General features: G+C 45.1%; 2 protein-coding genes across 6 annotated transcripts; both read left to right on the forward strand.

Moving 5' to 3' along the window:
- The first annotated feature begins 1,929 nt into the window (after positions 1 to 1,929).
- On the forward strand, positions 1,930 to 25,091 carry LOC125726910 (NACHT, LRR and PYD domains-containing protein 3-like). Of its 5 annotated transcripts, XM_049003384.1 has the most exons (11): positions 1,932 to 2,089; positions 2,423 to 2,496; positions 3,301 to 3,574; positions 4,206 to 4,295; positions 5,314 to 7,210; positions 19,827 to 20,000; positions 20,851 to 21,024; positions 21,431 to 21,604; positions 22,912 to 23,085; positions 23,200 to 23,246; positions 24,328 to 25,091. In XM_049003384.1, exons 2-11 carry the CDS (start codon positions 2,473 to 2,475, stop codon positions 24,843 to 24,845), a joined length of 3,546 nt encoding a protein of 1,181 aa, XP_048859341.1. In that variant the 5' UTR covers positions 1,932 to 2,089; positions 2,423 to 2,472; the 3' UTR covers positions 24,846 to 25,091. The 5 variants fall into 5 exon arrangements, with proteins under 5 accessions (XP_048859344.1, XP_048859341.1, XP_048859342.1 ...); XM_049003385.1 differs by lacking the exon at positions 21,431 to 21,604; XM_049003388.1 differs by lacking the exons at positions 23,200 to 23,246; positions 24,328 to 25,091 and adding an exon at positions 21,948 to 22,027.
- LOC125726915 (uncharacterized) lies at positions 7,870 to 11,164 on the forward strand. The gene is made up of 2 exons (XM_049003395.1): positions 7,870 to 9,327; positions 9,362 to 11,164. Exons 1-2 carry the CDS (start codon positions 9,269 to 9,271, stop codon positions 10,257 to 10,259), a joined length of 957 nt encoding a protein of 318 aa, XP_048859352.1. The 5' UTR covers positions 7,870 to 9,268; the 3' UTR covers positions 10,260 to 11,164.

Below are 25,091 nucleotides of genomic sequence, written 5' to 3' on the forward strand. Positions count from 1 at the left end.
TCCATATGTGTGCTCCGGAACAGATGCTTTTGTGTCTGTATGCCGTTGTTGGTTATTACCTTTTATAATGAGCACTGTTAATGCACTGCGTTGTGTTTCACATACCCAGCCAATAGAAATACGTCCTTATGTTGTCCTTAGGACGTCCTCTTTTGGTCTGTATGCCGTTGCTGGTTATTACCTTTTATAATGAGCACTGTTAATGCACTGTGTTGTGTTTCACATACCCAGCCAATAGAAATACGTCCTTATGTTGTCCTTAGGACGTCCTCTTTTGGTCTGTATGCCGTTGCTGGTTATTACCTTTTATAATGAGCACTGTTAATGCACTGTGTTGTGTTTCACATACCCAGCCAATAGAAATATGTCCTTATGTTGTCCTTAGGACGTCCTTTTTTGGTCTGTATGCCGTTGTTGGTTATTACCTTTTATAATGAGCACTGTTAATGCACTGCATTGTGTTTCACATACTCAGCCAATAGCAATACGTCCTGAGATCGTCCTTAGGACGTCCTCTTTTGTTCTAGATGTTGTCCATCCAAATTGAAGGTTAGTTTTTACATCCAGTAGATGACTTTGAGGGATGTTCAAACGATGTCTAGGTGACCTAGTATGAACTTTATAAGGACATTCTCGGGACCAGTTATAAAAATCCTGAGAATATATTATGGATATTAAATCCATGCAAATCCTAGATCATGACCATTGTCTCGTTCTGACAGGAATTTAATATTGATTTCATAGATTTAAATTCAAGGACACTAAAATAATAGAGGATTACACTTAAATATCTTTTAACACATCATATTTCATCACTTTATACCCGTTACTCAGATACTTCGTGAATTCTGCTACCAATTTATATACAAAGAAAAGGTTTGCGTCTTACCCATTCTGCCTAAACATCTAAACAGTGCTTTAAACAGTTACAATATTGCTTGGTTTACAAAAACCACATCCGGTAAATATATCACATCACATAATATAATTATTTTCTGACAGTTTTCACTTAGAAAACCCCCATCCTCTGTTAAAATGGTTTAGTCTAAACTCCCACTCTGGGGTGCCTGTTCCAAAAGCACATTTGCAACTTGCATAGTTGGGAAACGACAGACACTCACTCACAGAGCTGTGAGCAAAGACGCTTTGTGAGTGTCGAGTATAAACCAGCCCTAACATTTAGCCTACATGAATAGCCTGCCCCATGCCTAACCTAGGCCACGGACAAGCTTCGGTTGAAACACACAAACTCTGTATCAGAAACAGTAAACACGTACTGAGAGAGTTATCAAAACAATGACGGCAGATTATAGCTTACTAAAGAAACATGGGGAGAGGATCCATGACACTAGATAACGTTATTGATTTCCCAGGCTTACTTGCTGATTATGTATCTAAATTTCTTACTTAATGCTCTTTCATTGCTGATTGTTACTTTAGTGTTCTGTGCGCTCTCACTTTCTCTGCCGCATCACAGACAAACTCACAGGTGTCACACAGGATTCTGTCATGCTTGCATATTATTAATTACACACATCCAAAGATGGGCGTTGTGAAGCGGTCTGAAATCTGTGCACATAGTTCTGTTGCCAGGCAGAATTTTGCAGGGCACCAAGGCCACTGTGGCCTCTGAACATGGATTTTCAGAATTACGGCCCTGGCCTCTGTGGTCTATTAGGTTGTTTACGTACAGGTTTATATTTGACACTGTGGCCTCTGAACATGGATTTTCATAGGGGGCATCAAAGCCAGAAAAAGGGGCAATGACGTCCATGGCTCTCGGTGATATTCCTGCCCTGTCACCTGTGATCTATTAGGTTGTTTACGGTACAGGTTTATATTTGACACTGTGTGCACCATCACACGCCGGGTCTTCTGCTAGTTCTTAAATGTGGCTGTATGTTATTCCAACCTTTGGCAAAATAACTTCCATGACTGAGTGACAGCTCTGCTTCTCAGTTCCTGCTGTGCGGTGTGACAGTGACAGACAGAAGTGGCCAGGATCTACAAAAGTCCCTGGTCCAGACAGCCCAAGAACCTGTAAACAAGGACCAGGTTCCAGAACTTCGGTGTGAAAGCGCCTGATAAGGTGAGTAATGAAAACGACAAGTGCAAACACTTCAAAGAAGGAGGTGATTCCAAACTGGGAACAGCTATGGGCCGCTGGGCTCTGGTCCGTGACAAATGCAGCCCTCCAGAGCATGTAGATGGAAAAGTGCTTTAAAGTCCTCAATTCAATGGCTACATGCTTTTTTTAAACTTAAGCACACAGTAGAATATGGCCCACAGTTGTTAGTCCAAATGATCAGTGCACATCTCTACTTGTGGTTTAAAAACTGACTGGTTTCCTTTGGGTGACAGATATAGCCTGTAAACTGAATTTGGAATATAAAGCTAACATTACTTCTGCTTTTGATTACAGAGTCAGACTACAATACACGGGACCTGGTTACAACCCCAATCGTCTAAGCGATGGCTCACTGTTCCAATGAGGAGGTTTGGATGTAACGTTACAGCATATGATGCATGTTGTTAAGGCCATAAATACCAGACACCAAAAGACAGGAAAGCTTAAGTTCATAACATGAGCAACTATTTTCAGCTGAAGCTTGCTGAATATAGCAGACAGAAAGTTCTCTCTCTGCAGTGCTCTTCCTCAGGCTACTTCCTTACCATACCGCACTGCACTAAATATTACAGGCGTACTGTAACAGAACAGAATAACTTAGCAGACAAAAAGCTCACTCTCCGCAGTGCTCTTCCTCAGGCTACTTCCTTACCATACCGCACTGCACCAAATGTTACAGACGTACTGTAACAGAACAGAATAACTTTGCAGACAGAAAGTTCACTCTAGTTTTTTACCATTTTGTGCTACACTACTTGTTATTGACATATTGTAATAGAACATCATAACTTAATATAAAATATGTATAATTATATTGGATGCTGTCTTAACATATTTTTAGTCTATTTTATTTTTGTCCGTATTGTTGTAATGTGATCTATTGGGTCTTAAACTATTTTTATTACTATTTAAATTGGACTGGTCTCTCTTTTAAAAGAGATTTTAAACATCAGTGGACTAACCTGGTTAAATAAAGGTTAAATAATAATGCAGAAAATAAACACACACATGTGCTTCCTATAGTAATGAAAGAATCACAGCAGGTGTCTCCTGCAGACATATAGGACTGTGAGCAGGAAACCTGCCTTCTGTTAACGGAAAGGTCAGTGCATGTGTGGGAGTGACATGTACGGGTTTGTGAGTCTCATGGACTCATCTCCGACACTCTGCAGACCCAGACCTCGCTCGCCGACCTCTTGGAGGACTACCTTAAGGAGCTCGATGATGAAGAGCTGAAGATGTTTAAATGGAAATTGAGTCGCACAAAATATAAAGAGTTTAAGCCCCTTCCCAGGGGTCTGGTGAAGGGCCTGGATAGAACAGACCTCGCCGATAAGATGATAAGTTCCTACTGTGAAGTCGATGCTCTCAATGTCATGCTTGAAATCCTGAAGAATATGAACCTGAATGATCTTGCTCAGAGACTGAATGAAGACCTGCAGAAGGGTAATCATATTTATAACCTTTCTTGTTTTTTGTCTAAATTGCAACCTTTTAGATACCGATGTCGGATACAGAAATGAATCCAAAATTCTTCCTTATTTCAGGTCTCTAAGCAGGACGTGACCTTTATGCTTTATGCTGTTCTGTAATTTACACTTTACTTTTAGCAAGCAAGCCCACTCCTTTTTCTACACTGTTAGCATGCCCGGGGGGGGGGGGGGGGCAGCCAGGTGACCTTGGACCCCCAGAGGTTGTTTTTTCTATCTACTTGGGAGTTTGTGGTTCCTCTCCTCCTTTGTCTTCTGACTTTTGACTTTCTTTCTTTCATTTCCTTGTCTTCTCGGTAGTGAAAGGCGCTATATAAGAATACATTAACTTGAACCCTGTATATCAGGGCATCCCGTGGCAGAGGCAGTACAGGAAAATGCCGGGGGGGGGCATCCATTCCAAAGGGGTAGAAAGGGGAGGGGGAAATAAAAATTTTGACTTTTTGACCTGTATTGATTTCCTACTGTTTTACCTGGCGCCACCCCCCCTCCCCCTCCGTATCACACACTGTACTGTAGGCGTCTTTAAGTAACACTGATATGATTGATAAGCGTGTGATACGATTAATGGTATCTAATTCAAACAGCCACTATCATGTCAGAAAGACCAAAGCCCTCCAGTGCCCGAGGAAGAAAAAGAAAAAGAAGAGAGGAGGAAAAACAGGAAAAAGACAGAGGTAATAATCACTAATCAGAGTAATTACCGTGTTACTGTCTGTGGTCTGAGGAGCAGAGTGTTACTAGTTTACCTTGGATAATTCGGCATTTGCTAATTTAATAAATAGCTAGAATTAACGTCAGTTACTCCCAGCACAAATTCATTAGGGAAAGTTGTTAATACTTTTCAGGTGTTTGGGATGGGGAATAACCTACAGCATCATTGTCAGAAATACTCTTTATCTTTAACGTGTCCTGCTGCACCTGCATTAGATTAGATTAGATTAGATTAGATTCAACTTTATTGTCATTACATATGTATAAATACAGGGGCAACGAGATTCAGTGAACCGTCCACTGTGTCTGTCTCAGGGTAGTAAACTGTAATAGGCAAATTAAATGCTTTTCTGTTCCCATCCCCCTTTTTAACTAATAGTTTGAATCAATCCTCTGCATTTTTATTACTGATTAGTCTTATATGCATAGCAAACAGCATCATCATGTCAGCGACGTGCTCATTGAAGGAGGTTTTGTGCATGAATGCCAGTCAGCTGTCATTTCTCTTGCTGTTTACTTTGTGTTTAGAAAGTTATAATCTGGTTTAGGTGCTGTTATTGGCTGGGTTTAATGCCCCCCCAGCCAGGGCTGGACAGTCCTATAGGCGACATAGGCGATCGCCTAGGGCACCACCTTCTGAGGGGCGCCGACTTGCCAGCCAGTTTCACTTTGCCTCAGGCAGGGGGCGCCAGTGGTGATGCTCTCCTAGGGCTGGAATTTAAAGCTTAATTTTAATACAATGAAATAGCAAAAAGTGTCTCTGTGCAGGGGGTGGGGGATTAGATATCCCAAAAAAATGCCCTGTTATATTTATAGTGCGGGGACCATTTCTCAGATCCCCACTAACATCTGTAAATGCAATCAAAGAACTTAACATGCCAAAAGTCTCATTTTGTTTGGTAGCTGATGGTTAAGATTATGGCTGTGTATCATGTGTGATCATATTGAGAATTAGTGAATTTTTCTCTAATTTTTCTTCAGGGGAGCTCATGTCCAGCACGATCAAATGTAACCTGAAGCAGAAGTTTGAGCGTGTATTTGAAGGGAAAGCTAAGGGAGGACTGCCAACACTTCTCAGTGAGATTTACACAGAACTCTACATAACTGAAGGTGGAACTGGAGGAGTCAATGATGAACATGAAGTGAGACAGATTGAAACAGCATCCAAGAAAAGGCGAACAGAAGACACTACAGTCAAGTGCAATGATATATTTAAACCCTTATGTGAGACACCTATCAGAACTGTACTCACTAAAGGGGTGGCAGGTATCGGGAAAACAGTCTCTGTGCAGAAATTTATTCTCGACTGGGCAGAAGGAAAAGCAAACCAGGATGTTCACTTCATATTTGCTCTTCCTTTCCGGGACCTGAATTTGATTAAGTGTGAATACAGTCTGATTGAACTGCTTCACCGCTTTGTCCCAGATCTTATATCACTTGAATCCACTGAGCTGTTTAGGTACAAAGTCTTGTTCATCTTTGATGGTCTGGATGAGTGTCGCCTTCCTCTGGATTTTCAGAACAATGAGGGCTGGTTTGATGTAACAACGAAAATGTCACTGGATGTGCTGTTGACTAACCTCATTAAGGGGAATCTGCTTCCATCCGCTCTCCTCTGGATAACCTCCCGGCCAGCAGCAGCCAATCAGATACCTCCTGAGTGCCTCCACCGGGTGACAGAGATACGAGGGTTCAGTGATGCCCAGAAGGAGGAGTATTTCAGGAGGAAATTCAGTGATGAGAGCCTGGCCAGCAGGATTATCACACAGGTGAAATCATCAAGGAGCCTCTTCATCATGTGCCACATACCTGTGTTCTGCTGGATTTCAGCCACTGTGCTTAAGAGGCTTTTTAGTGAGACTGACAGGGGAGAAATTCCAAGGACTCTGACTGAAATGTACACACACTTCCTGATCTATCAGACAAGTGTAAAAAATGACAAGTATATGAAAAATAATGAAACCAAGCTTAATGAATTTCTTTTGAAACTTGGTAAACTGGCTTATGACAACCTTGAGAAAGGCAATCTCATATTTTATGAGCATGATCTGACAGAGAATGGCATTATTGTCAGTGAAGCTTTAGTTCACTCTGGATTGTGCACAGAAGTCTTTAAAGAGGAATATGGGCTGTATCAGGAGAAGGTGTACTGCTTTGTGCATCTGAGCATCCAGGAGTATCTCGCTGCTTTATATGTGTTTCTATCAAACTCGTCAGCTGACCTGCTGAAGAATGCAGTGGATCAGGCATTAAAGAGCAAGAATGGACACTTGGACCTCTACCTCCGCTTCCTCCTGGGCCTCTCAACACACTCCAGTAAGACTCTGTTACAAAGACTACTGGGACAGAGAGGAACCAGGTCACGTAACATTCAGGAAACAGACCAACACTTACATCCAACCAATATCTGTACCGACGTGTTCTATTCAGGGCCATGGAGGTTCAAAGCTTGTTCCCAAAGCAATGAGTGCATGGCAGAGAATGACCCCGTAACGGGTTCCGACCTAGAATGGGGTTCTGACTCAGAATGGGGTTCTGACTCAGAATGGGGTTCTGATTCAGAATCGGGTTCCAACCATTCACCGGCCCAATACATCAAGTGGAAAGTCAAGAAGAAATTATCTCCAGATAGAACCATCAATCTGTTCCACTGTCTGAATGAACTGGGTGACAATTCACTAGTAGAGGAAGTACAAAGATACCTTCATTCAGGGCATCTTTCAGCAGAAGACCTCTCACCTGCACAGTACTCAGCTCTGGCCTTTGTGATGCTGATGTCAGATGAGGAGCTGGATGTGTTTGATATGAAGAAATACATCAGATCAGATAAAGAGCACAGGAGGCTGCTGCCTGTGGTCAAGAACTCCAGGACGGCTCTGTAAGTGACGTGGGGATGGGAAATCATGTCTGGTCTGGCAGTAATACATTGACATTGTATGAAATATATCTGATTTATTTATCCTCTTGGATTAATAACTGGGGTGTTTGTTTGATAATCTCGACTGCAGCTGTTTCTATAGCAGTAGCTAATCTGAACCACAGACTTTATAATGACTGAAGATAGTGATGTAGTAACAAACAAAAAAGTGATGTTTCCGTTCCCATCCAGTCTGCCTTCTGATCACAGGCACAGCATCCTAACCTGCTATAGAAGCAGTGAGGGCTCTTTACCCACAGGGTGTATAAGTGGTATGTGAGTGTTATTGTCAGCAGGCGTGTTCATGTGATGGAGCCCAGAGCTGGGAGCTTCTGTATGACTGCTGTCTCTGGCTGCTCACTGGCGGCCTCTGCTGGCCACAGCTGCTCCTGGCTGAGGATGTGACGACACATCTAGTCTGGCAGTATAAAGATTAAGATTCTTTAAAATATAAAATATATGTATAATTTATTTACCCTCGTATCAATAACTAGGATTTTTAGATTTTATATTAACTGAAGTGGGGGCGGCATGGTGGTGCAGTGGTTAGGGTTAGGGTGAGGGGGGTGGCATGGTGGTGCAGTGGTTAGGGTTAGGGTGAGGGGGGTGGCATGGTGGTGCAGTGATTCGCACTGTTTCCTCACACCCCTGGGACCCGGGTTTGAGTCTCCGCCTGGGTTTCCTCTGGTTTCCCCCCACAGTCCAAAGACATGCTGAGGCTGATTGGTGTTACTAAATTGTGTGTAAGACTGAATGGTGTGTGAGTGTGCCCTGCGATGGGCTGGCCCCCTATCCTGGGTTGTTCCCTGTCTTGTGCCCATTGCTTCCGGCATAGGCTCCGGACCCCCGCGACCCGGCAGGATAAGCAGTTTGGAAAATGGATGGATGGATATTAACTGAAGTTATTGATGTAGTAAAAACAAAAAAGACAAGATTTCCATGACCATCCTTTGTGTAACAAATAACTAAAGATGCAGCCTCATACATAATGGTCCAGGTTTCATTAGTAGTGGGAAAACCACTCATATTCTTTTCAGTTCTGGATGCTGTAGGAAGCATTTCTGTAAATACTGGGTGTGGTGCATGACTTTTTGGGTTCGAGTCCATGAGCGGAAGGTCGTTGGTTCAAATCTCCTGGCCGGCAGAGTGATCTCATCACTGGGTCCTTGAGCTGCAGGGGGCTGGATGCTGGCCGACCCTGCGCTGTGACCCCCAAACTTCCTCCCACCTGTATATGTGTCGTGTGTCTCTTGGAGAGCAATATGGGAGGGGCGAAAAGACAACTTCCCCATGGGGATGAATGAAGCATCATTATTCATAAATCATTCAAACAAACATTTCTTCGAAAAGCCTTTTTCACAGGACTGATAGCTCTCCGATTAATGTATTGTTGATTAGGGATGGGCGGTAAGTGAAAAATATATATATGTGTTATTTTGGTTTAAAAATATCGTAATAAATATTAATTTAATGAGTTCCACCCAAACACAGAATGCAATTTCAATTCAGTTTTATTTATATAGCGTGTTTCCACATTACATTCTCTCAAAGTGCTTTACAGCAAAGTGCTCAGTGAGAAAGTCAAAAGGGAACAGTGGCAAGGAAAAGCTCCCTAGAAGGAAGAAACCTTGGGAAGAACCAGATTCAGAGGGGGAGCCCATCCTCCAGGGGGTAGCAGATGAAGCCCAAACCCTAACCAGACTCAAAGGGGGAGCCCATCCTCCAGGGGGTAGCAGATGAAGCCCAAACCCTAACCAGACACAAAGGGGGAGCCCATCCTCCAGGGGGTAGCAGATGAAGCCCAAACCCTAACCAGACTCAAAGGGGGAGCCCATCCTCCAGGGGGGAACAGAGGAAGTCAAATGATCAAGATGGTGAAATCTCAATTCACATTGTGTCAATCTCAACATTTGAGTCACAAAGCAGGGGATGACAGGCAAGTGCTGGAGCCACTTTAGATGGCAGGGCGAACAGTAGTACAGTAGCAGTGACAGGCAGAAGGGTGAGCAGGCCGGAAGGATGTCACAGGCAGAAGGGCGAGCAGGCCTGAAGGGCGTCACAGGCAGAAGGGCGAGCAGGCCGGAAGGGCGTCACAGGCAGAAGGGCCAGCAGGCCGGAAGGACGTCACAGGGAGAAGTGCGAGCAGGCCGGAAGGACGTCACAGGGAGAAGTGCGAGCAGGCCGGAAGGACGTCACAGGCAGAAGGGCCAGCAGGCCGGAAGGACGTCACAGGGAGAAGTGCGAGCAGGCCGGAAGGACGTCACAGGCAGAAGGGCCAGCAGGCCGGAAGGGCGTCACAGGGAGAAGGGCGAGCAGGCCGGAAGGGCGTCATAGGCAGAAGGGCGAGCAGGCCGGAAGGGCGTCACAGGCAGAAGGGCCAGCAGGCCGGAAGGACGTCACAGGGAGAAGTGCGAGCAGGCCGGAAGGGCGTCACAGGGAGAAGGGCGAGCAGGCCGGAAGGGCGTCACAGGCAGAAGGGCCAGCAGGCCGGAAGGGCGTCACAGGCAGAAGGGCGAGCAGGCCGGAAGGGCGTCACAGGCAGAAGGGCGGGCAGGCCGGAAGGGCGTCACAGGCAGAAGGGCGGGCAGGCCGGAAGGGCGTCACAGGCAGAAGGGCCAGCAGGCCGGAAGGACGTCACAGGCAGAAGGGCCAGCAGGCCGGAAGGGCGTCACAGGCAGAAGGGCGAGCAGGCCGGAAGGACGTCACAGGCAGAAGGGCCAGCAGGCCGGAAGGACGTCACAGGCAGAAGGGCCAGCAGGCCGGAAGGGCGTCACAGGCAGAAGGGCGGGCAGGCCGGAAGGGCGTCACTGGCAGAAGGGCGGGCAGGCCGGAAGGGCGTCACAGGCAGAAGGGCGGGCAGGCCGGAAGGGCGTCACAGGCAGAAGGGCGAGCAGGCCGGAAGGGCGTCACAGGCAGAAGGGCGAGCAGGCCGGAAGGGCGTCACAGGCAGAAGGGCGAGCAGGCCGGAAAGGTGGTACAGGTAGTGGAGATGTCACAGGCAGCAGGGTAGGCAGGATATCTTGATAATTTGGGGTCTCCAGGCAGCACAGCCCAGGAGGAGGAGGGGAAATAAAATGTGCAATTAGCCAAAGTAGGGGAGACCCAATGCAGTGCAAAGAGTTAGACGAGTGCAGTATGTAAGCTCCAGCAGATATGGCTATCGCAGCATAAGTAGGAGGGAGAGGCAGGTGGGAACGCAGGCATGGGGGGTCCCTGAAATGTCAGCACTCCAATTCCACAAGGGGGTGTGAAGCTAGAGTGACAGCAATTCAATTCAATTCAATTTTATTTATATAGCGCTTTTATGAACAGTCACTGCCACAAAGGACTTTACATATAACTGGCCCGAACCGCAACCAAGCAAGCCTGAGGTGACAGTGGTAAGGAAAAACTCCCTCTAGCAGGAAGAAACCTTGAGAGGAACCTAGACTTGGAAGGGGACCCCATCCTCCTCAGCACAACCGGGGAGCATGAAAATGTATTCACATTAACATTAGTTCAAGTCCTACAACAGCACTGACAGTCCAGTTTATCCAAAGCCAATGGCACCGATCCCCACCCAGCTCTACACCTCACACTATAGGTCTGACTGGGAGTGAGCAGTTAGCTAGAGCTAGAACTAGAGTCCCTATACGCTAAACTAAACAGGTGAGTTTTTAGTCTAGACTTGAATATTGAGAGTGAGCCTGAAACCCACACATCTGGTGGAAGACCATTCCACAGCTGAGCAGCTCTATAACAGAAAGCTCTGCAGCCTGCCGTAGGTCTTTCTACCCTGGTACTAACAGATATCCTGCTCCTTGAGAACGAAGAAAGCGAGGAGGGTTGTATAAGACCAGCAGATTACTGAGGTATTCTGGTGCAAGGCCATTCAGTGTTTTTCATGTGTGTGTGTATATATATATATATATATATATATATATATATGTGTGTATATCCATCCATCCATCCATTTTCCAAACCGCTTATCCTATTGGGTCGCGGGGGGTCCGGAGCCTATCCCGGAAGCAATGGGCACGAGGCAGGGAACAACCCAGGATGGGGGGCCAGCCCATCGCAGGGCACACTCACACACCATCCACTCACACATTCACACCTATGGGCAATTTAGCGACTCCAATTAGCCTCAGCATGGTTTTTGGACTGTGGGGGGAAACCGGAGTACCCGGAGGAAACCCCACGACGACATGGGGAGAACATGCAAACTCCGCACACATGTGACCCAGGCGGAGACTCGAACCCGGGTCCCAGAGGTGTGAGGCAACAGTGCTAACCACTGCACCACCATGCCGCCCCATGTGTGTATATATTTATTTATATATATATATATATATATATATATATATATATATATATTTATTTATTTATTTATTTATTTATATATATATATATATATATATATATATATATGTATGTGTATATATACATATGTGTGTATATATATGTATGTGCATATATGTATATATGTATGTATATATGTGTGTGTGTGTATATATATATGTATGTATATATGTGTGTGTGTGTATATATATATATATATATATATATATATATATATATATATATATATATATATATATATATATATATATATATATATATATATATATATATATATAAATAAAATCATGGGCATGACAATGAACCCCAACAGAATGATTTCTGATAATGTTACAAAGAGGTATCATATATAAAGTTAACAGTAGGGGGCCCAGCACTGATACCTGTGGGACACCATACTTGACTTTAGTGATCTTTGAAGATTCATTGTTCACATGGACAAACTGATAATGATCAGTTAAATAGGAGCAAAACCAAGAAAGAGCTGTTTCCTTAATGCCAACGAATAGCCGGTCCAAGAGGATACTATGGTCCACAGTATCGAATGCTGCAGTTAAGTCTAGTAATATCAACACAGATATACAGCCACTGTCAGAAGCCATAAGCAAATCATTCACTACTTTGACTGAAGCTGTTTCTGTGCTGTGGTTTGGTCTAAAGCCAGACTGATATAAATCATTAGCGTTATTTTTCTGTAGGAGAAAAGACAGCTGGCAAGCTTTTCCCAGGATCTTTGAATTGAATGGAAGATTTGAGATTGGTCTATAATTTCCTAAATCACTAGGTTCAAGATTTGGTTTCTTTAGAACAGGTCTAATAACAACATATCCAAGCCTAAGAAACGAGTCTAAGACATTTAACAGGGTGGTGCTAATCAGTGGTCGAATCTCCTTCAGGAATTTTGTAGGAATTGAGTCTAGAAGGCTAGCAGAGGATTTGCAGGAGGAAAATAAGCTCAAAAGTTTTGATTGTTTTATGAGAAGGAAAGATTCAAAGGTCACATTATCAGTATGCATAGGATGAGCAGGAGGCTGGCAGCTGTATGTAGCTACACACGTGCACTGGATGGTCTGTCTAATCTTACTTATTTTACCATTAAAAATGTAATAAAGTCATCACTCCTAGAAGCTTGTGAGACCTGCGAGTTGAAGAATTCTGTGTTAACCTAGTCACAAATTCAAATAGGAATTTAGGATTATTTTTGTTCTCTTCAATTAGTCTGGAGAGATACACAGATCTCACAGTCATTAGTGTCTGTACCTAGAGAGGCTCTTTCCAGGCTGATCTGAAAAAGTCTAGTTCAGTTGAGCCATTTGCACTCTAGCTTGCATGAAGCCTGTTTTAGTTCACGTGTATGATCAGAGAACCAGGGGGCAGGTTCCATATCTCTATGCTTTATCTTCTTAAGTGGAGATACGAGATCTAGGTGCTGCAAGGCGATTTCTCCATGTTCGCAGTTACCCATTTAAGTTCATACGAGGCTTCAGGTGTAAGGTTGATGGACTGTGGAAGTCGGTTGAGAAACGTTGTTGTAGTTAATGAGACAATTTAACGTCTGATACTGTACTTTGGAGATGGGGCTGAAGGGAGGCTATACTGTATATCAAACGTTAACAAGTAATGATCTGAAAGCAGAGGATTCTGTGGTATAATAGATATGTGTTCCAGCAGGACACTGTTGGGGAAAGCGCCCGGCGTTTCCACCCCAACTCCACCTTTTATGAGACAACACACTTTATAGTTTTTACTTGCAAGGGTACCCACACTCTCTGCAATGCAAACTACAGCAGAATGTGTTACAAAGGGTGGTTCCCCTTGACTCCTTTATTTATAGTCAGTGGGAGGCGCAAGAGTCATGCAGAATAGGGAGGTGAGAACAAGAAAAGTTTTTTACCTAAGTGTACAGCTGTTGAGCACATACTCAGGGTATGTGCAGCTAAATACTATTATTAATATAATCTAGAGTATGAGGTTAGAAGAAGACAAAATAATGTATATACATATTTACACTCATAGCTAATCATACAGGAATGATAACAAAATGATTAATAACAGTTTCTTCAACCTAACAGACACCATGGCTAAGAATCAAATCCAAGGTGTGGTTACAGGCATGAGTAGGCCGACTGCATTCTAACATACATCTACAGGGTCTAGAATAGCAGCAAATGTTGTTGTTAAAGGATCACTGTCATTCTCCATGTGAATATTAAAATAGCCAACAATCATGGCTTTGGCAGTAGTGACCACCAGGTTTGCTAAAAAAATCTGCAAACTCCTTAAGAAAATTACTATAGACTAGACAATCTTTAAAAAATAGTTCTTGGAGGTTAGGGACCAGGTAGTGATTGGAGGTTAGGGACCAGGCAGTCTATACACAATAACAATGGTGATTGGAGGTGAAGAACTAGAATTGATTTGATTTGATTTGATTTGATGAAACCCTTTATTGCTGTTGCAATATACCATGTCACTAGTCACGAGTACCAGCGAAAAAACTGGCCATCAACCCGACCATACATATACACAAACATCACAGTAGGGGGTAGACCGGTCGGGAGACAGGGGAAGAGAGAAGAAAAGAAACAGAGTAACATGAGGAGAGAGGAGGAGAATAAAAAAACAGCCCCCAGACTGTACTCCAGTGGGGAGGACATTGTGGGAACCGAAAAAAACACCTCAGCAACATAAGCACATGATGGCACTACACCTTACAACATAAAAATGACACGACTTGCAACGGGTGAGGGAAAAGGGGTGGTGGAGGTAGTCCAGCAGAGACAGACAGCCATCCGGTCCTGCAGCCATGGAGGCGCTGGTCAACAGACCCGCCTGTTCACGCTGGGGGTATGAAGCGGCGAAGGCGTGGGATGGGGGGAGGGTGCGGTAAGTCCTTGGGATCGGGGGAGAGGAATGCAAGAGAGTCTCACTGCCTTGTTCTTCAGGGGGAGTTGTTAGTTCAGCAGCGGCCTTGGCCGAGGCCAGTGCTGATTGGGGGGAGCCAAAACCTGATAGAATAGGGTTGTTTGGGTTTCCGTACGAGAAGCTGTAATTTCCAGCTCCTCTAATGTCCACGCTGGTCTCTGCCATCCAGTAAGTTTTGCAAAGCTGTGAGCTTCTCCATATCCAGTTTCACAGTCTGAGTGCTAACAGCTCTGCCCACTCCATCAATCATTCCGGCCAGCCTAGTGGGGCTTTGAGCGGCTGTCACCGTCTTCTTCAATCTTTGATAAACCAGGGCAATGCCTAATCCAATCAGCATAATACCTGTAATCATGGTTCCGAATAGGTAGATGTCTTCAATGTCCTCCACGGAAAGAGCTGCCAGGCACACGACCCTCCACCGCTCCCATCCGTCCATCGTGTAGCCAGCAGCATACGTTCCTGCCAGACAGATTCCCCCGAACCTAGGCTTCTCGTCGAGAACATGGTGTCAATTGCGTTGAGAGACCAGCTGATCAAATCCATCGTTTTTCGTAGTTTGGAGAGCAGGGCTGAGAGAGTCTCTCAAGTATAAGACAGTAGACTAGACGAGACGAGAGGAAGTCAGCAAGACTAAGAAGAAAGATCACAATAAATCTGCAAACTCCTTAAGAAAATTACTATAGACTCGACAATCTTTAAAAAATAACAATGGTGATTGGAGGTTAGGGACCAGGCGGTCTATACACAATAATAATGGTGATTGGAGGTTGGGAACCAGGCGGTCTATACACAGTAACTATGGTGATTGGAGGTTAGGGACCAGGCAGTCTATATACAATAACAATGGTGATTGGAGGTGAAGAACTACGAAGAGATGAGTCAGCAAGACTAAGAAGAAGAATTTCAGATGTTCTAAAGCTATAAGCACTTTGCTCAGACATTCCTATGTTAGACTGAAATATTGCAGCAGCACCAGCACCTTTGCCATCTGGTCAAGGGTTATGCTGTAATCAGCTGGAGTAGATTCATTTACTGCCATGAATTCATTCGGTCTAAGCCAGGTCTCTGTAAGGCATTAGGACCAAGACTAAAGTCAGTAATTATTTCATTTATCAGTAGCGCCTTAGAAGCCAGTTTTGAAGCCATTCAAAAGTTTTAGCTTTGCATTACACCTATTATCTAATAATGGATTTGGTTTAATTATTATTAAGTTATTATGACATCCATCCATTTTCCAAACCGCTTATCCTACTGGGTCGCGGGGGGTCCGGAGCCTATCCCGGAAGCAATGGGAACGAGGCAGGGAACAACCCAGGATGGGGGGCCAGCCCATCGCAGGGCACACTCACACACCATTCACTCACACATGCACTCCTACGGGCAATTTAGCAAGTCCAATTAGCCTCAGCATGTTTTTGGACTGTGAGGGGAAGCCGGAGTATCTGGAGGAAACACCACGACAACATGAGGAGAACATGCAAACTCCACACACATGTGACCCAGGCGGAAACTCAAACCTGGGATCCAGAGGTGTGAGGCTACAGTGCTAACCACTGCACCACCATGCCGCCCCCATTATCACATACACTACGGTGGAATAGACCTCCACAATTAAAAGTGAGGGGAACAGACACAGTCCCAGTAAAATGAACCATAGGTGACGACTCTAAGCGACTAGCAGGCGGTCGGTTATGCTTGTTTGCCTGCCGCCTGGACTTGGCTCTGGCTAGTCAGCGATTTGCCTGGAGACTATGAGCTATGCTTTTGGACAGGAGAACGGCACTAGCCCATGAGGGGTGAATACCATCCCTCTTCAAAAGCCTAGGCCTACCCCCAAACATTTGTCAATTTTCTATATAACCCACACCGTTTATCGGGCACCATTCCGACAGCCAGCGATGCAGCGACGATAATTTGCTGTATATTTCATTGCTTCGCCTAGCAGGGATGGGGCCAGAGCGCGTTACTGACACACACATCTTCCTCGTGTGACCCGCACAAGGGGCGAGAAACACAGCTCCCACCATTAACCTAGCGAATCTCCACCAATATAGACGCTATTACCATTGCAGGCTATTTGAATAAAGGAACAATATTGGGGCTGATGAAAAATTTATTTGCGTAAAGCTAAAACACACCTAAGAAAATAATCACACTAGGACAACCAGCACTATAGTTCTCATGGGAACACAAAAGAAGAATATATTATAGACAAGTAAAATTATATTAAATCACACTTCACCCTTATAGACACAGCAACCCACATTCTGCCCCCACAGGAACTAACACTCGAGGTCCTAGGCAAAATACAACAAAACACCATCGACAAACACACAAAGTATTTAATTCCCACCCCTTAACTAGGCCCGCGAAATCAAAGACCAAATTACAACGAAGAAAAAAAAAAATACATTGAGACAGAGGAAAAACCTTTTCTGGGCCCAGAATGCCGCTGGTGGAGTGTTAACATGCACCAGGCACAGGGATCACATCTACACCGGGCCCAGAATGCTGCTGGCAGAGTGTTAACACGCACCAGGCACAGGGATCACATCTACACCGGGCCCAGAATGCCGCTGGCGGAGTGTTAACATGCACCAGGCACAGGGATCACATCTACACCGGGCCCAGAATGCCGCTGGCGGAGTGTTAACACGCACCAGTCACATGGATCACATCTACACCGGGCCCAGAATCCCTCTGGCGGAGTGTTAACACGCACCAGGCACAGGGATCACATCTACACCGGGCCCAGAATGCTGCTGGCAGAGTGTTAACACGCACCAGTCACACGGATCACATCTACACCGGGCCCAGAATGCCGCTGGCGGAGTGTTAACACGCACCAGTCACATGGATCACATCTACACCGGGCCCAGAATCCCTCTGGCGGAGTGTTAACACGCACCAGGCACAGGGATCACATCTACACCGGGCCCAGAATGCCGCTGGCGGAGTGTTAACACGCACCAGGCACAGGGATCACATCTACACCGGGCCCAGAATGCCGCTGGCGGAGTGTTAACACGCACCAGGCACAGGGATCACATCTACAACGGGTCCAGAATGCCGCTGGCGGAGTGTTAACACGCACCAGGCACGGGGATCACATCTACACCGGGCCCAAAATGCCGCTGGCGGAGTGTTAACACGCACCAGACACAGGGATCACATCTACAACGGGCACAGAATGTCGCTGGCGGAGTGTTAACACGCACCAGGCACGGGGATCACATCTACACCGGGCCCAAAATGCCGCTGGCGGAGTGTTAACACGCACCAGGCATAGGGATCACATCTACAACGGGCCCAGAATGCCGCTGGCGGAGTGTTAACACGCACCAGGCATAGGGATCACATCTACACCGGCCCAGAATGCCGCTGGCGGAGTGTTAACACGCACCAGGCACAGGGATCACATCTACACCGGGCCCAGAATGCCGCTGGCGGAGTGTTAACACGCACCAGGCACACGGATCACATCTACAACGGGCCCAGAATGCCGCTGGCGGAGTGTTAACACGCACCAGGCACAGGGATCACATCTACACCGGGCCCAGAATGCCGCTGGCGGAGTGTTAACACGCACCAGGCACAGGGATCACATCTACACCGGGCCCAGAATGCCGCTGGCGGAGTGTTAACACGCACCAGGCACAGGGATCACATCTACACCGGGCCCAGAATGCCGCTGGCGGAGTGTTAACACGCACCAGGCACAGGGATCACATCTACACCGGGCCCAGAATGCCGCTGGCGGAGTGTTAACACGCACCAGGCACAGGGATCACATCTACACCGGGCCCAGAATGCCGCTGGCGGAGTGTTAACACGCACCAGGCACAGGGATCACATCTACAACAGGCCCAGAATGCCGCTGGCGGAGTGTTAACATGCACCAGTCACAGGGATCACATCACAGCTGCTCTCACATCCCTGCACTGGCTTCCTCTGGCTTCTAGGATTGATTTTAAAGTTCATTTGCTAATTTGTAAATATTTAGGTGGTTTTGCTCTCTCCTGCCTCAGTAACATGACTGAAAGATATGTCTCAGGTAGATCAGTCAGACCATCCGGCAGTAATTTGCTGATTATTCCTAAAACCTGGCCGGGGAGGGAGGGGGCAGCTTTTAGTCACTATGGCCCCAAACTCTAAAACTCTCTCCCAGAGAACCTTATAGCTACTGAATGTCTTAGTGCTTTCAAAACTAGGCTGAAAATGCATCTTTTCACCACGGCATCTATGATAATCAGTTGTTTTATTATTTTATGTATTTATTATTATCAGTCACTGTGGGGGGGGGGGTCGCTCTCCCCAGAAGACATAGGGGCTAGAGGCCCCTGTGAGGGAGGGGCCCCTACAGCGAATATGGGTTGTTAAAGTCCTTTATCATGATATTTTATTATTTTTATTTATTTATTTTATATACATTTTTACTCTATTTTAATTTCTTTTCTGCTTACTGTTATTTATTCTGTGCTTATTTGAATTTCTTTCTTTTTCTTCTTTTTAAATGTTTGTAAAGCCCTGTGGTTTAACAAGCTATATAAATAATGATTGATTGACTGCACACAATATTCTAGGCTTTTAAAAAATTCCCATGCCTCTTCAAAGGTTTTGCTGTTTAACTCCAACTAGTTTGCAGTTTCTAGCTTCAGTCTCATACCATTAAAGTTAGCCTTCCTAACATTGTATACTTTTCTTTTGGACTTTGCTCTTTGGACACTAAGATTAACCTCAAATTTAACCATGTTATGACGTGTCTGATTACGCTGATTACCGATAATATCGTCATATCACTCAGACCTAATTGGTGATTTGACATGATCCCAGGTATAACAATACAGGCAAAAAGGATTTTACTCATGGGATCAGGAATCCAAGTGCCAGTTGCTGCTGCATTAGCTGCTGTGGATGTTCACATCTCCTCCTTTCAGTGATACGTGTCGAGTGTAGGGACACCTGGCAGAGAGATGGCTAAGGACTGCACTGGAAGCTCTGGTCTGACTGTTATGGGAGGTTCACGTCCATCTTGCTGGCCATGTGTTCATATATATTCTGTGATTTTTGGCTGTAGCTTGTACTTAATGCTTTTACCTCTAGTTTTGAGCTAAGATGCACTTACAATTAGTGATCATCTGACTGCAGCAAATTGCCAGGATGCACAAGACACTCTGCAGACTGTAATTCATTTTGAAATGTAAGCTGTGCTGCTAATTATATTGAAAACAAATGCAGATTGTAATGTTTGGTATTTAGCTAAAGTGTAGGATGTGTATATGTCTGTGTCTTAAAGTGTTTTCTGTTCCAGGCTGAATGGCTGTGATCTCATAGATAAACACTGTGAAATGCTGACTTCAGCTCTAAGATCAAACTCCTCACCCCTGAGAGAGCTGGACCTGAGTGACAATGACCTGCAGGATTCAGGAGTGAAGTTGCTCTCTGCTGGACTGGGGGATTCACACTGTAAACTGGAGATACTGAGGTCAGTATTACTGGGTATTCTGCACTGCATGCTGGAGATACTGAGGTTAGTATTACTGGGTATTCCACACTGTATGCTGGAGATACAGTAAAACCTCGGACTGCGAGTATAATTGGTTCCGGAAACGTGCTCATAATCCAAAGCACTCATATATCAAAGTGAATTTTCTCATTAGAAATAATGGAAACTCAGATGATTCGTTCCAAAAGCCTGAGGTTTCACCCAGGGTAATACTATAATGATTCCCAAAATACCAACTAAGCAAGTTAAGGGGCATGAACTGATGGATGGACGAGGGACTCAGCACAGGCAGGACCTCCGTGAACATTCTGGTGATCACACACAGACACACACACACACACGTCACTCAGTGAGCTAATGCCGGTAATCTGCACTGCACACGCACACAAGTGAAATTCACCACCACCAGCAGGGAGGATTCCGCTCTTGCAGCTCTAGGCTACTAACCCTGAAACACAAGCAGGGAGATGAGACACGGGGTTAAAACAGCCGTACACTTCCCTGGGCCTTAACGTCCATTACTGATATACCCAGAACAGCTTGTGCACCATTCCTACCCTGCCGCCCACTTTATATAAGAGACTAAACCCCGCCCCGGACTGAGGGGAGCCAATAAAATGCAAGCTGACCTAAACTTCCCACTTTGCTACACACACTATAAAGAGGAGATAGTGAGCAATTAGCTAAGGGAGGAGAGGAGGGGTCTACCTTCTCTTAGACACTAAACTGTAATTCTTTAAATATTTATTAGAGCATCACATTTATTTAATAATTATAATGGTGAGGTGATATTATTTATTGGGGAGTATCTGTCTCTCTCTCTTTGCAGGCTGTCAGGCTGTAGAGTCACAGAAGAAGGCTGTTCTTCCCTGGCTTCAGCTCTGAGGTCAAACCCCTCACACCTGAGAGAGCTGGATCTGAGCTACAATCACCCAGGAGACTCAGGAGTGAAGCTGCTCTCTGCTGTACTGGAGGATCCCAGCTGTAAACTGGAGAAGCTGAAGTAAGTACAGAATATGCATTTTACACAAAAGTAACTGGACACCAAGAAAACCCACAATGCATTTCAGCAGTTACATAATAAACAAACACAAACAGCTTCTTTTTTCTTATCCTACTTCCTTATATCCCACAATCTTATCAGCCCTCGATCCATATTAGAAATAATTAAGCAGTGAAGCAGGAAACATCCATTCAACTATATAAACCATGGAATACATTTGTGTAGCTCAGCAAATTTAACAGTACTGTTACAGTATTATAAAAATATAATGGACAGCAATCAGAATTGGGATGATTGTTAACATGACTTTTAGTAAATTGTTTTCTAAAAATGCCCCCTATTCTCCTCATTAGAATACAGTGCAGCAGTGTAAAAAGTGGAATTAAAAGTGTTTCATTTTCCTAAGGGTGAACCGGTGTGAACTCACAGAGAAATGCTGTGAGGTACTGATTTCAGCTTTAAGATCAAACTCCTCACCCCTGAGAGAGCTGGACTTGAGTGACAATGACCTGCAGGATTCAGGAGTGAAGCTGCTCTCTGCTGGACTGGGGGATTCACACTGTAAACTGGAGATACTGAGGTCAGTATTTGACTGCTGCCTGACCTCAGATCTGGACTCACATGCCAGGAAACCATCAATTTATTTTTACTTTCGCTGTAATTTAAGTTTCAAAACACAATTCCAGTTGTTTGAGGCAGTGGGCAGTTATATCATAGTGTGGTATGAGTTTAAGGACATACAGGCAGCGATGGGTGACTGGACTGAAGCCTCAGTGAGGCAGACTTTTGTAAAAATAAAAATGACAGCAGGAAGAGGAAAGTTTGGGGCGGCTGGTGGCAGTCAGTGGCGTCCTCATTCCGAGTCGGGGTCTCTGGGTGTGAGAGACGGGAGACGTGAGGGAGACACCGCTGTCTGTTCCCAGGCGAGGTGGGAGGAGAGAAAACGGAACAAAAGGAGCGGAAGGCAGGGTAACGCGGAGCAGCCGGTGTCTGGGGGTCACAGGTGAGGTGGGAGGAGAGAAAACGGAACAAAAGGAGCGGAAGGCAGGGTAACGTGCAGCGATATCAGATTTTCACTTCATGATTATTGTGGCCAAATTCACAGCAATCATGTTATTGTGATATCGTGAAACTTTGAACATAATAGTTATAATGATGCAGAAACCAGTCAAATTCATCTTTAAATTTGTTCATTGTGTCTCCTCTCTTTTTTTGGCAAATGAGTTACATTCAAAATATGAGTGTATAGAGGTGCAGAGTCTGTAACCATGACTGTATAAAAGCACATGAAAAGAACAATTACACCCCCTAGTGGATGGTGGAGGGATAACCAGGGCTAAAGCCCCCTTCTGCTTACTGTTGATTTGCTCGTCCTGCAGACTGGGGTGTCTAAGACCCCGTCTTTTTCACAAAATCTTGTAGTGACACCATTAATATTTATTTTAAAGACATCAGGTTCATTTTAAATGTTATTTACTTTTTCTGTTTTTTATCTGATCCCACTGATTTGGAGTGAAATTAATTTGGGTACAACAAACGCAAAATATGCCAAACTTCATGTTTCTGTTCAGAGTGAACCAAAGCTATGAGGTGAGGTAAGGAGCATTCGCTGATCACAGTGCGTTGCTGCTCCCAATAAAGGGAGCCAGTAAAATGCAAGGGGAGCCAATAAAATGCAAGCTGACCCAAACTTCCCACTTTGCTACACACACTATAAAGAGGAGATAGTGAGCAATTAGCTAAGGGAAAGGGAGGAGGGGTCTACCTTCTCTTAGACACTAAACTGTAATTCTTTAAATATTTATTAGAGCAGTCACATTTATGTAATACTTGTAATGGTGAGATGATATTATTTATTGGGGAGTATCTGTCTCTCTCTCTCTGCAGGCTGTCAGGCTGTAGAGTCACAGAAGAAGGCTGTTCTTCCCTGGCTTTAGCTCTGAGGTCAAACCCCTCACACCTGAGAGAGCTGGATCTGAGCTACAATCACCCAGGAGACTCAGGAGTGAAGCTGCTCTCTGCTGTACTGGAGGATCCCAGCTGTAAACTGGAGAAGCTGAAGTGAGTACAGAGTGTGTGTCTGACACGCTACAGATACTTATGCATGTATGTGAAGAAGAGGCACCAATAAATAAATGGATACAGCAGGACTATGTCATTCTGCTTCTCCTGTAGTGTGGATCATGGTGGAGAGTGCAGGACCAGACCAGGCTTACAGAAATGTAAGTGTGTTTGCATGTTTTTATTAATAATACCATCAATATTATGTTATGGTTGTATTCACACAGGTTTTGTGATTAGTGTGGCTTTTTGCACTGTGTGAAGATGGATTTCCATGTTTGTGTTTCTGTGAGTTTCTGTGTCATTTTAGACAACATCCAAATGAGAGAAATAAAACATCGAAATCATCACCAAAACACTATCGATTCACACCCGCACTGCTAACAAATTGACTCCTGCACATCTGCACTTTACACACATACTCTGCTACAAGCATTTTTGCACTTCCGCCACTTATTTGTACATAAATATTAATGAGCCAGCAAATCATGCAGGGCTTAGCTCATGAATATTAATAATATTTCCGGACCCACCCTGCTAAAAAAAAATTACGCCTGCGTGAGATGCGGGGCTCACGCCTCGAGGCAGCGGTGCCACGTCTGAGAGTCACGAGCGCGGTAGACACGCTTCACGGAAATAAGCCGATGCGTGTGAAATGCATTCAGAGCGGCTTTGCTGGGACTAAAGACCGTGTCAGACAATCGCTGCAAATACTGGATCCTCATGGAGCGCAACTCCGGCGCCGAAATCGTCTTCGGAGGCGTTTGTATCAGAATTCAGGTCCAAACCTTTATTAAATATCGCTTTAAATATGCAATAATATTACTTAAATTTAAATTACTTAAATTCTGTTATTGATGGCCATTTTCAAAGGTACACTCCCTGTAGAAAGACAGAGCAGCAAGGCGCCGCACGCGCATGATTTAGCGGTTAGAAGGAAAGACACTGACTTTTAGTATTAATATCTGGTGCCGTTTTGTGGTAAATATGCTTGTGATGAATATGTCTGATGAATGTCGCCGCTTTGTAATTTTATTTACCCGTAATTAAGCTGTTAGTTTAGCTCGCGCCGCATTTTGGCGGCTCTTCCCGCCGGCGTCGCGCGCCGTCCGACATTTCCTGAGCTATTTCATAAACTTCGGTTCCCGCTTCGTTCGGGGAAGCTGCGCTGTTTTTATTTTGTACAGAAACATAAAGTACAGGCGGCCTGATGGTATTAATAATTCTTCCTCCTGCCTACAGACTCCTGCCAGCTGACGCTGGACCCCAACACAGCAAACAGACTCCTGTCTCTGTCAGGGGGGAACAGGAAGGTGACAGAGGGGGCAGAGTGGCAGCCATATCCTGATCATCCAGAGAGATTTGATGACTGGCCCCAAGTTCTGTGCAGAGAGAGTCTGACTGGCCGCTGTTACTGGGAGGCTGAGTGGGGTGGATATGAAGCCCGGATAGGAGTCACTTATAAAGGGATCGGGAGGAAAGGAGTGAGTGACTGTCTGCTTGGAGTCAATGACAAGTCATGGTGTCTGTGCTGTGATACTCACAGTTACTCTGTCCGGCACAATAATAAATGGACTGACATCCCCATACGGCCCTCAGGCTCCCGCAGAGTAGGAGTGTATCTGGACTGGGGGGCTGGTGCTCTGTCCTTCTACAGCGTCTCCTCTGATGGACTGACCCCCCTGTACAGATTCACCTCCTCATTCACTGAGTCCCTCTATCCAGGGTTTTTTGTTTCTGACTCCATAGTGTCACTGTGATGTGTTGCTGGTTCTCCTGGCAAAAAGGTCAAATCTCTGCTTTTTAACCTTTATAATCCTTTTTACTCTCAAATGTATGTTTGACAGAAATATAGTTTTTCTCTCTGACTAAAATATAACTAAATGTAATCCTGATTGGGGGGGGGGCTTTCCCCCTCCCCTGTATATGTACATTTTATATATTTACGCCTATTTACTGTATTTCCTCCCTGTAAAATGACAATAAAGTCTTTCTGTTCTGTCCTA

Source organism: Brienomyrus brachyistius, unplaced genomic scaffold (assembly GCF_023856365.1).
Source record: "Brienomyrus brachyistius isolate T26 unplaced genomic scaffold, BBRACH_0.4 scaffold79, whole genome shotgun sequence".
In the NCBI taxonomy this organism is placed as follows: domain Eukaryota; kingdom Metazoa; phylum Chordata; class Actinopteri; order Osteoglossiformes; family Mormyridae; genus Brienomyrus; species Brienomyrus brachyistius.